The following is a 10377-nucleotide window of genomic DNA, read 5'->3' as shown; positions in this document are numbered from 1 at the left end:
TGCATGTGCGTGCTTGGGTGTGAGTTCATGCATGGGTGTCTGTGGGCATGTATGCATCTGGGTATGTCTGCGTGTGCACGTGTGTCAGCCACATGAGGGGTTGCCCGAGCCGTCACGTTGCCATTAAACACCGCAGCTACCGGACTACAGACCACCTAGCTGGGCGCCAGACGGCCCTGCCCGGGCCTGCTCTTCTCGTTGCTCCCCTGTGCCCCGCCTCAGTCGTTTCCTGCAATAGTATCTTGAAGCAAAAGACCATCACAGCAGCCAAGGCAGGGCCAGGCCCCTCCAGTCCACTGTCCCGTGTCTCAGAAGGGCATGGAGCAGAGTATTTCTGTAGGGTCTGTTCATATGGACCCATCCCCTGCCCCTCTCACCCTCCAGCTCCCAGCCCCCAAAGACCTGGGGGGTTGGGACTTGGAGGTTGCAGCCTGATTTATCACCTCTCTGATGGAGACAACCTGCCTAATGTGTCCAATCCCCTTTTTGAATCTGGTTCGAGGTTCAGCTTCTCAACATCCTGCGGCGGGGAGTTCCACGCGTTAACACGACTTCTCCATAATCGTTTCCTTCTGTGTCCCCTAGTTCTTTACAGCGTCCTTTCAAATGTTTGAAGGATACTATTGTGTCCAGCCACCTCCTCTCAATCTTTTCTTCTAGCTGAACATGCCTGCTTCTCTCAGCCTCTCCCCATCTACCTTGCCTTCCACCCCGTTATCCGTTTTGTCTCCTACCTCTGGACCCTCCCTAGCTTCTCGATAACCTCCTCAAAATGTTGAGCCTGGAACAGCCCACCAATAAGCTGCAATCAGCTGCCTTTAGCTTAATTTGTTCAGATCCTAAGGGCACGTCCACACATGCATGCCTGTACTGCGCGGCAAATATGATGACTTATGCTGGCTTGAGCATAAATTTGATACCTGCATCATGCGGGTAGCCAATTTACACCCGATTCGTCACCGTGCAGTAATGCACGTGTAGACACCTTACTGCGCAGCAACACTGTGTACGTGGACTGAGTTGGGACTCAGGGGCTGAACTAGTCAAGGGCCCAGGGCGTGGTGGAAGCTGTGGGTGGGGAGGGACAGAGCTGAAAGGCACGGGGGCGGAGTGGTGCAGAGAGGGGGCCGGGCCCACAACAGCAGGCTGAGATAGTCATGGCAGGGGGTGCACTGTTGTGTGGGGGGCCAGGACTGCGTGCGCCGAGGGTGCTGTGGCCCAGGCTAGGGGAGCGGGTGCTGTGGCATGGGCGAGCGAGGAGCACCAAGAGATCGGCAGTGCAATATCAGCAGGCTGCGGCCACCATGCCTGGGGCGGCCACAGCAGGTCGGTGCCACGGATCAGGGCCGAGGCGGGCGAGCAGAGCACGGAGCTGGCCTGGCACCTCCAGGTGATGCACGAGCACCGATGCGAGGGAGAGCCTGGCTACCCGGTCCCCTTGGCTTGATGCAATTCAGGGTCCAAGAGCCCCCCATCCCGTCTCGATCTCTGTGTGCCGAGAGCCGCTGGTGCCCCACAGAGACGCCACAGACACCGGGCTAGCTTGCAAAAACCATCTTGTAATTAGTGGAACCCATCATTTACAGTATTGTACAGCTCACTGAGAATAGGAAACTAATCGGGCAGCACCCCCCCCCAAACTAGATGTCCCCTCCTCCAAGCACTGCTCCCCTCTCTGCGGTACAGTACGAAGGGGTCGTTTCCGGGGTGCCGGCCTGTCGGACAGAGGCCGAGCGGAGGAGACGAGCGCGACATCATTCCCTAACCGGGGACTGCTTGTAGAACAACGACGACAGAAGAAGTGACTTTGTTTTAATGGGATCTAAGTGAGAAACGCATGCCAGCGGGGTCGTGAAGCTACCTCCTCGGGGGGCCATTGGCCGGTCAGCCCCGCGCCATCCCCAGCCCCCTTTATTGGCCCTTCTTGTAGGCGCTTTTGATGATGGCGTTCTTAAAAAGAGTCACTAGAGGCGTCTGGCTGTGCTCCGAGGTCATGAAGCCGCCGTACCGCTTGTCCAGGGCCGGCGCGTTCCAGCGGAAGTGGCGCATCTTGTAGGCCCCGCCGTCCTTCTTCGTCACCCCCTCCTCGTCCGAGACGGCCGCCTCCTCGCTCTCGGCGCCGTCGAGCTCCGGGTAGTCCAGTTCCTCGGAGAGGTCTCTCCTGAACTCCATGGGGTAGCTCTCGGCCGACTCCTCCTCCACGCCGTTGGGGTAGACCTTGATGGGTCTTCTCTTCCTTCCCACGGGCTTGCCCCACCGGAAGTGCTCCATCGAGTAGGACCGCTTGTTCTCCTGCCTTCCCTGGGCCGCTCCCTCGTCCTCCTCCGCCTTTCGGCCCTGGGCGGCCCCGGGGAAGAGGCCGAGGAGGGGGTGGCTGGGGAGCTCTTCTCTCTTGTGCCCCACGCTGCCGCTGCTGTTCCTCCTGCCAAACTTGTTCCAGCGGAAGTGGCTCATCACGTACTTCCGGATGTTTTCGGACAAGGGCTGCAGGTGGCCGTTGCCCGGGTACATGGGGGACTCGGCAGTCAGGTCCAGCTTGCAGGCTTTGATGCAGTCCTGGCATAGGAAATAGGAGAGGTTTTAGCTAGGCACAGACGTACAGGGCTCATGGCTTTGGACTGCAGGATCATAGGAAAACAGGGCTGGGAGGGACCTCACGAGGACATCCGGTCCATCCCTCTGCTCAAGGCAGGCGCATCCCGATTAAATCATCCCAACCAAGTGTCTGCCCTTGCACGTTTCCCAGGCTGGAGATGCCACAGTTTCTCCAACACTGGACCACCCTCCAAGTCAGAAAGCTCCTCTTAATCTCCACCCTTAATCTCCTCTGCTGCAGCCTGAGTCTGTTGCTCCTAGTCCTGTCCCTTACGGGCACAGAGAAAAAGCCCCTCTTACGGGCTTCACTGAGCTATGCTGACCTACACCAGCCCAGGATGTGGCACGTTCAGTCTCTCCGGTGGCATTTTATTTCTGTTTAACAGATGGGGCAGACTCCAGGTCCTCGAGAAACAGGAGCCCTGAGAAATAATCCCAAACCTCTTGACTTCCAGTCTGAGTGAGCCCGCCTGCAAGCCGTGGGGCGCTGGCAGACGGAGGGGTTGGGGCAGTCGCTAGCATTCGGCCAGCGAGAGAAAGGGTGTGGACAGATGAAACGCTCATCTCGGTTTAAAAAAGCGTGTGGGGAAGGGCCTGCTGCTCAGCGGAGTCTGCTGTAACTGTTTCATGGGTCTGCTCCGTCCCACGCTAAGTGGAAGCTCGGTTGCACTAAATTAGCCCCAGCTTCACCCCGTGGGAAGGCGGTGTGACTGATCCTTTCTTCCTCTGGGCTGGGAGCCAACAGATGAAATGGCTTTACGCCGAGGGCCAGACCAAAGACGGTGTTTCCTAGTTCTGCTGTTTGCTCACGGGCTTCACCAGCAGCCACGCGTGTCATCCTGACATCCTGTCCCAGGCAAGACTGTTGCCCATGGGCACTGCTGATGCCGGGGGTGCCTGGCACGGAGGCAGCATCATTAATGAAATGGCTGCGTATGCCCTGTTGGTGGCACCCAGGCTGGCATAAGGGAGTTGCCTAAGGCTACAGGGTAAGTCAGCGTGGGTCACTCTCTCGTCCCACTGGATTTGGGGCTGGCAGGGCACTTGCTGTAGCTGGCAGGGAACAAAGGAGGGATAGAGGCATCATCATATCTTGGACCTGCCCCGGCCTGAATGACCGGGTGCCTGTTGCCTGATGGGGGGCTCAGGGCGGTGGGGTGCAAGTCAGCAACAGGGCTCAGACTTGCACCTCTTGAGACACGTTACTCCCTCTGAAGTCGCCTCAAGACCCAGCAGCGAGCCACGGTAGAGATCACGCTGGAATTGCAGGACTGCCGACAAGACTCTCTGTCCTTGCAGCCTTCCTGGGCCAAGGGTGTGGGTCCGCACCTGCCGGGCACCGTGCCTCGGAGAGGGGAGAGCTGCATCCACCCTGGAGCTACCCCCCCCCCGGACATCTGAGCTGAGATCAAGCCTGATCTCAGGTGGATCTCCAGGCTCCAGGAAGAGGGAACGAAATCCTGGCCTTCAGCTGGGGGAGACGGTCCGCCTGCCTCACAAGGCCGTTCCCCTCTCGAACTGCAAGCGGGTATGTTTGTACCCCTTTGATGGTTGCAGTTTAAAGAGGTGCTGTATATTCTCCCATGCCACCTGCCCCCAGATAAGACGTACGTCTTGCTTTTGGAAGGCAGAATATAGGAAAAAAGAGATTTGCCTAGGGTCAGTCTGTGCCTGGGAGCGTAGTGTCTTTTTGCTTCTGCTCTTTCTTTGCCAGCATAGATGCGTGGAAATCAGCTGCCTTGCTTGAGACAACCCCTCCCTTCAGTTTTGGAGGGCTGATTTTTGAAAAAAGCGTGCATGCAGCATGCTGGTGAATACGGTAACCCCTAGGGAAGCAGCAAGGAGTGCTTACAGGTTACCGTATTTATTAGAGGAAATGCCGATGGCGTTTTCATCCATCTCTCCCTCCCTCCCTCCATCCATGGGTGGATCTGGTGGGGGTGGTGCAGTGATGCAGTTGTACCCCCTTTGGTTCCTGCTCCACTCATGATTTAAAACCACCTCCCTGGCAGTGACAGCAGCATTTCCAGGCAAGCAGCACTGAAGGAGTCACTCAGCTTCCTGGCTCGTCGTCATCTACCTGCTTCTTCTAAACACTTAACTCTACAGGCGTTAATAACCCTCCCCTCTTTTTTAATGGGCTTGAGTTTCCACTAATCAAGCTAGCTTCTTTTCTGCAATTCTGCTGTCTGTTCACTGCTGCTGATAACGTAGCTCCTATTTCACAGCCCTGCAGCCCTGTTTTTAACTCTAGTTAACGACATTAGCTCAGGCGAACATCAGCTCAGGTGTGGAAATGCCTGTCAGTGAAGGCGCGCTGGCAACATGCTTAAGCAGGCGAGATTTTATGAATGAAAAAGAAATGTAGATTTATTTCTAATGACAACGGGACTCAAGAAACAGCACCTTTCGATCATTTTTAACTAGTTTGTTCCGGGGAGTTATATACAGAAGGGACGCAGAGCAAATGAACGTGCATGCCAATAAAACCATAATGTTACTTCAGTCTTAAACTGAAGAACACTGTGCTGCCCCCACCGGCATGTTAGTAAGGCATCCAGCTGCTTTTTGCCTAGAGAAAAATGTGTGTTGTGTCGTATGTGACGATGCACCACAGCACCTGCGCCCCCCTTTCCAAAATCCGAGACCCACCCATGCATCACCTATGCACGCATCCTTCCAAGACAGCATGCAGACCCAGCACAAGAAGCGTCCTTGCTCTCTCCCCACTCACCAAGATGCCGGTCTCTGTGGTGAGATCGTTGCACTTGCTGCTTTCCCAGCACTGGCTGTTGACTCCCCCGGCCGAGTGAAGTAGCAGCACGCCCAGGACTGCCAGGAGCGGGGCCCATGCGGGTCGCAGCATCTTTAGGGTCTCAGCGTGGGGTCCTGAGGACACAGGGTAGAGGTGTGACGTGGGCCCAGCTGGCAATGAATGCCCTACACCTGAAAGGAGTGGAGGGTTCCCAGTTTGGACCTGGATTTGTACTTCAAAATGCGGCTCCTGCTCCCCACCCACTGCCGGGAGAGCTGCGAGGCTCCCAGCCCACTCACCGCAGCTCATGCCTGCTTGTAAGACAACATCTGATGGGGGCAGCATGGGCATCCACAATTCCTCTTCCCATTCAGCCCTTCGATACCTCGCTCCCACCCTGTTCCCTTTTAAATCATGGAAAAATAACCGAGGCATCCTGCTGGGGTTGCCTGACCGCACTGCCGCCAGAGCTTGGACCAGTTAAAAGTTTTCTGGTGTGAACTGGTGTGAAATACTCCATAGGTCACTTCATTAAAGCAGTGCTGACATGCAGACCTGGCCTGGGTTTGGGAGCTCACATCTTTTGTAAGGGAGTTGAATCATGGGGAACAAAATCCCAAGAAAGATCCCACCCCCCTTTACCAAGAATGGCTTTTGGCAAGAGGTGGAAGGAGTTCAGCTGGGTCTCTGGGCTCCGGAGAGGAATCTGTATGTGTGCAGATGATGTGTGTGTAGGTCAGGTCCTCCCTGTGAGCTGCGAAAAGCAGCGTGCCCCTCCTGTTGTGCGTGGCTATGTGGGGAGGGTGTTATTAAAGAGACCTGTGCCGCGGCGCATCTACGCTGCAGGGCAGCAGTATCACTGCAGCTCACGTGTGCACAGCCAAGGGAGCTGTGGTGCTAGCACGGGCACTGCTAGCCGTCGAGCCGCGTCGGCGTGGGCTGCCCACGTCTCTGGGGCTGCCCCAGTCTGTGCCTCCGTACCTGGGCGGCGAGGGGTACTGGGCTGAAAGCCGGTGCAGGGAACCCATTCAAGCAGCAGCCACGTCTTTGGGCTTCAAGTGCAGACAGACTTAAGACATTAAGTCACTGAGGTGCTTTCAAAGCTGCCAAGCTAAAGAGGGGTGGAAAATACTGTGGGACTCATGCCTTGGGGCTTGAGGGTTTCTGGACAAGCTCCTATACTGCAGACTAGAAGTGGAAGTACCCTCTTCCACGTCCTCCTTCCTGGGGTGGACTCGGGCTGGGGACGTGCTGTGCTGGAGACCAACCAACATTTTTTTGGCCTGGAAATGTCTAGTTTTTCAACTGAAAAAAAAAGGGTCTTTTTGACTGAATGGGAAAGAAACCCAGACACTGTTGAGGCTCCAGATTTCCCAGGGCTTTGTCAGAAATAAAACAACCGCCATCTCCACCACATCCAACCCAAACCAAAAACCCATCCCCCCAACCGCCACGGCATTTCTGTGCTATAAAACCATGTAGTGGGATTGGTTGATTCTAAGTTGAAATGATTGGGTTTTTTGCTAGAACTTAAGAAAAAACCCACAACAATTGTGAGGAAGTTAGTTTTTGGGGGGAGGAGGGGAAACAAAAGACCTTTGCAACCTTCTCATGACACCTGGAGCACTGACTTAACCTTCTGCCATGACTTATCTCATTAAGGGGGTGACAGTGGGCAAGAAGCTGGGCAGGAGCCAGCAGTGCCCCCTTGGTGCCAGGAAGGCGACCGGCATCCGGGGCTGCGTTGGGGGGAGCGGTGCCAGCAGACCGAGGGCAGCGATCCTTCCCCTCTGTTCTGCACTGGGGCGGCCACCTCTGGAGTCCTGTGTCCAGCTGTGGGCCCCCACTGCAGACAGGATGTGGTCACACTGGAGAGAGTCCAGCGGAGGGCAATGGAAATGGTTGTGGGGCTGGGGGACAGGACTGGTGAGGAGAGGCTGAGGGAAATGGGCTGATTTAGTCTGGAGAAGAGAAGACCGAGGGGGACTGAATAGCAGCCGTCACCTCCTTGCCGGGGAGCTGCAAAGAGGAGGGAGCTGGGCTGGTCTCAGTGGGGGCAGATGACAGGACAAGGAGCAATGGGCTCAAGCTGCAGCAAGGGAAGTTGAGGTTGGGTATTAGGGAAAACTTCCTTGCTAGGAGGGTGGTGAAGCACTGGACCAGGTCACACAGAGGGGAGGTGGACTCTCCATCCCTGGAGGTGTTGAAGCCCCGGGTAGACAAAGCCTTGGCTGGGATGATGTAGCTGGGGCTGGTCCTGCTTGGAGCAGGGGGTTGGACTAGATGTGACCTCCCGAGGTCCCTTCAACCCTCGTTTTTATGATTCTCTGATTTAAAGAATTGGCATACGGTGCCATTTCATTTGTATGGTGATAGCTCACTGATTCAGAGAGTTTTGGCTCAGCAAGGACTTGGGGACTGGGATAACTCTGATTTAGTCCTCAACTGCAGCAAACTAACATCACTGACACCTTACTGTGAATACTGTTAAAAAAGTGATTCCCGGTGAGAAATCCCACCTTAGGGTTTTGTGAGCTCCTGCTAAGGGTGCCATGGGGCGCTGCACAATATCAGCGCTGTCAGGGGTGTCGACACCTACACGCGACGCACAAGATACACCCAGAGATTCCCAGTGGGAACCCACAGGGCCAAAGCTGCTCTGGCCTGTTGTCAGTCTCAGTTTTTTGCAATAGAAGAATTGCTCTAATATTTTCTCTGCAGGCAAAACATGGACAAGAGCTCAGAGCTGGCATTTTCTGAAGGGATCCTCAGACTCGCAAGGGGTGCTTTGAATCTACCGAGGGGTCCCTGGAGTCTAAAAAGATTGAGAACCACTGCATTATAATCCTCATCTCAGTTTAGACAGCACAGGACTTTAGGAAGAGCGATTTGCAGTTAGGACAGAGCGATGCATTTATTAGAGACCAGAACAGATCCAACCTAAGGTGGCATAAAACTTAGCAGTCGCTATCTATCATGTTATTAAGGACGGCAAGGAAATGCGAAAGGTCTTGAAACGGTGGATAAAGGGCTTTGCAATCTATCTAGTCCGCAATCCAGCAAAGCACAAAAGACGAGCAAGGGGAAGAGGGGAGAGATGCGGGCTCTAGGAAGGAACTTATGAAATATTCAAGTTGGGAGAAAAGTATTTTCTTTTATTGGCTTCCTCTTCTAGTCAAATAGCTGACTGCTGGAAACGTACCTTAGCAAATGAGTGAATTATAGCGTGGCGGCAATACTAATTATTTCCCTTCGGGGAGGGCTTATTCGTGCTAGCCTGGCTCGACTGCCAAGACAGTCAATCAAGACTGCCTTTTCAGCAAAGTTGCTTCCTGCAACGTGCTGTGGACAAAGCAAGAGAAAGCTGTCGAGAGCCAACCCCCCTCCGGTTACTCGCTAGCCTCCAGGAGCAGTCGCTGCCTGTGAATCTCACCTGGACTTGGGTATCTCCGCTGAGTTACAGCGACAGAAAATCCCCTTATTCTTTACCGGTGCGGGGTAGCACAGGGCAGCCTTGTCTGGGTGCTGCAGTGAGCAGAGAGCAGATGGGGGCTGAGGGACCGGAGGGGAAGAAGAGCCGGAGTTCGTCCTTACCTCTTGCAGGGCAGGGCGATGTCGGCTTCTCTCCCTGCTGCGTGTCGCTCTCTCCCTCTCCCTGTGAGTGTCTGTGCCTTCGCTGCAGCCCCACGCCTTTTTATACCACACGCTGGGTGTACCACGCAAGGAAACTTTCCGGACAGACCTTTTGAAGCAACAATAAAGGGATGGAGGGAGGGGAGATGGGCTGGGGGAGGACAGCGAAGCTGGGGACCGGGGAACAGGTATGCAGCACAACAGGGATTAGCAAGCCAGGATGCTGGGACGTGTCCCCGTGGCAAATGGGGTGAGATTAGCATCTCCCTGCAAACAGGAAATTCAGGTGCGGCCTGGTCGAGATTTCCAGTCCCTGCCGCTAATTGCCTTTCCAGGTTGCAGATCGAAAGGCAGGTATTAGAGAGGGACAAAAGCATCTCTCCCGGCGCTGTTTGTCACCTGCGTGGCAGGCGGTGACCTCAGTCTCGATCTGGTCTCAGGCAGCTTCCTGCTCCATGAGGCTTTACAGCTCTTTGTGGATTTGGAGCGTGGGGGACACAAAAGGCACGTGGCTGTGTTTTTCAAGCCATTCTCATTGTGGTGCAAGGCCGGACTTGGTATCACAGTGTCACCCAGGTGCCCAGTGCCGACTGGGTTACCCTGCCCCTACCTTGCGCATCTGCCTAACTGCTGAGGGTCTCCGACTAGCAGACATGAGTTTCTCTCCACCTGGGGTGGACATTTGGCCTTCTGGGAAGCAGAGTGAGACCCGTGAAAACCCAAGTGCTTGGCTATGGCAGGCCTGGGATATCAGCTACGCTGTGGGCACATCTACACGTGCACATTTACTGCGCAGTAATTTAGGTTACTATTGCAGTAAGCAAAAATTATTGCGCAGTACGGGCATGCGTCTACACGTGCACGCCCATCCTGAGCAGTGACTGTGGCAGCTATGCCGATTTGGACATAAATCTGACACCTGCATCACGCAGGTATCAAATGCATGCCCGATTACTTACTGCACAGTAACACGTGTGTAGACACCAAGTCAGTCCATACACAGTGTTAATGCACTTTAACAGCTGCACGTGTAGCAGCAGCAGTAAGTTACTGCTCAGTAAATGCATGTGTAGATGCTCCCAGTATGAGGTACAAGGGCAGTGTGTTAGTGCCCTGGAGTCTCAATCAAGAGCCACAGCTGTATTGTGCCAACCAGTGTACAGACACATTAGCTCCTTTCCTGGCCGTGTCTTTGCCTCCTTGCTTTTACTCATGTTGTAGACTGCATTTCTTCTGGTGGGGGTGAGGGGTTGGCATGGGTCGGGGCGTCCTTAGGTTTGTGGCAGCCTGTGAACGTGGGGACTGGACATGATGGCCTAGGAGCCCCCTTCAGTCCTACATTTCTAAATAAAGAGGACACTTCTTTCCCCAAAATGCTCATGCATGAACCAGGG

General features: G+C 54.8%; 1 protein-coding gene across 1 annotated transcript; it reads right to left on the bottom strand.

Moving 5' to 3' along the window:
- Window positions 1-1569: 1569 nt before the first annotated feature.
- POMC (proopiomelanocortin) lies at window positions 1570-9019 on the bottom strand. The gene is made up of 3 exons (XM_090031335.1): window positions 8945-9019; window positions 5330-5484; window positions 1570-2556 (listed from the first exon to the last, which is right to left on the bottom strand). Exons 2-3 carry the CDS (start codon window positions 5459-5461, stop codon window positions 1912-1914), a joined length of 777 nt encoding a protein of 258 aa, XP_089887461.1. The 5' UTR covers window positions 5462-5484; window positions 8945-9019; the 3' UTR covers window positions 1570-1911.
- Window positions 9020-10377: the final 1358 nt, after the last annotated feature.

The sequence above is a fragment of the Crocodylus siamensis genome, chromosome 1, assembly GCF_052110815.1.
Source record: "Crocodylus siamensis isolate JL-2025a chromosome 1, ASM5211081v1, whole genome shotgun sequence".
Taxonomy (NCBI): Eukaryota; Metazoa; Chordata; order Crocodylia; family Crocodylidae; genus Crocodylus; species Crocodylus siamensis.
The sequence above is the reverse complement of the archived record's forward strand: the minus strand, read 5'-3'. Positions and strand labels throughout refer to the sequence as shown.

Bases quoted from the DNA above. Each gene is read 5' to 3' on its own strand.
- POMC (XM_090031335.1), bottom strand. From the start codon at position 5,461: ATGCTGCGACCCGCATGGGCCCCGCTCCTGGCAGTCCTGGGCGTGCTG. The intron at 2,557-5,329 runs GTGAGTGGGGAG...TTCCTATGCCAG, and splicing joins CCACAGAGACCGGCATCTTG to GACTGCATCAAAGCCTGCAA.